Raw genomic sequence first — 536 nt, forward strand, 5'->3', positions numbered from 1 at the left:
CCGGCAGCCTCTGAGTCGATGGCCGGCAGGGACGCGGACGACGAGGGTCCCACGCGGAGGGGCGGCGCGGCGAGGCTTTCGGGGGCCCCCGGCGGGCGGGGAGGCGAGGCAGCCGTCAGCCGCCCAGAGCTGCTGTCCACTGCTGAAGCGCCGGCCGAGGGCGCCGCGCTGCCCGCCTGGATGCGCCTCTACTTCTACGGGATGCACGGGATCACCCTGGACGTGCTCCTGTCTGCGGCGCGGCGCTTCGTTCGCAGCCCCGACCTCCGGATGCTGGGCTTCTCCTCGCCCTACCACTGCCTCCTGCACTCGCTCACCCACTTTGCCCTGGAGAAGGTCTACCTGCAGCAGCGGCGCTGCCCCAGCGCCTTCGTCTTCAATTTCCTCCTCTACCCCTCGGCCCACGTGGGGCTGCAGACCCTGGCGGGCGCGTTGCTCAGCCAGGGCGGCGGGCCGGGGGGCGCAGCGGCGCCGGGGGCGCTGGACCTGGCGCTGCAGTACGTGCTGGCGCTCTACCACTGCCAAGTGTTCCTGAA

The 536-nt window shown here is 72.4% G+C and overlaps 1 protein-coding gene across 1 annotated transcript in view; it reads left to right on the forward strand.

Annotated features, from left to right (window-relative positions):
- Window positions 1-6: 6 nt before the first annotated feature.
- TMEM229A (transmembrane protein 229A) overlaps window positions 7-536 on the forward strand; it is a 1,025-nt gene continuing 495 nt past the window's right edge. Inside the window, 2 exon segments of the mRNA XM_024757742.1 lie at window positions 7-532; window positions 535-536. The exon segment at window positions 535-536 is cut by the window's right edge and continues 495 nt beyond it. Of these exon segments, the coding sequence (XP_024613510.1) occupies window positions 19-532; window positions 535-536 (516 nt within the window). The 5' untranslated portion in view covers window positions 7-18.

This window comes from Neophocaena asiaeorientalis, unplaced genomic scaffold (genome assembly GCF_003031525.2).
Source record: "Neophocaena asiaeorientalis asiaeorientalis breed wild unplaced genomic scaffold, Neophocaena_asiaeorientalis_V1.1 scaffold116, whole genome shotgun sequence".
NCBI classification, from domain to species: Eukaryota; Metazoa; Chordata; class Mammalia; order Artiodactyla; family Phocoenidae; genus Neophocaena; species Neophocaena asiaeorientalis.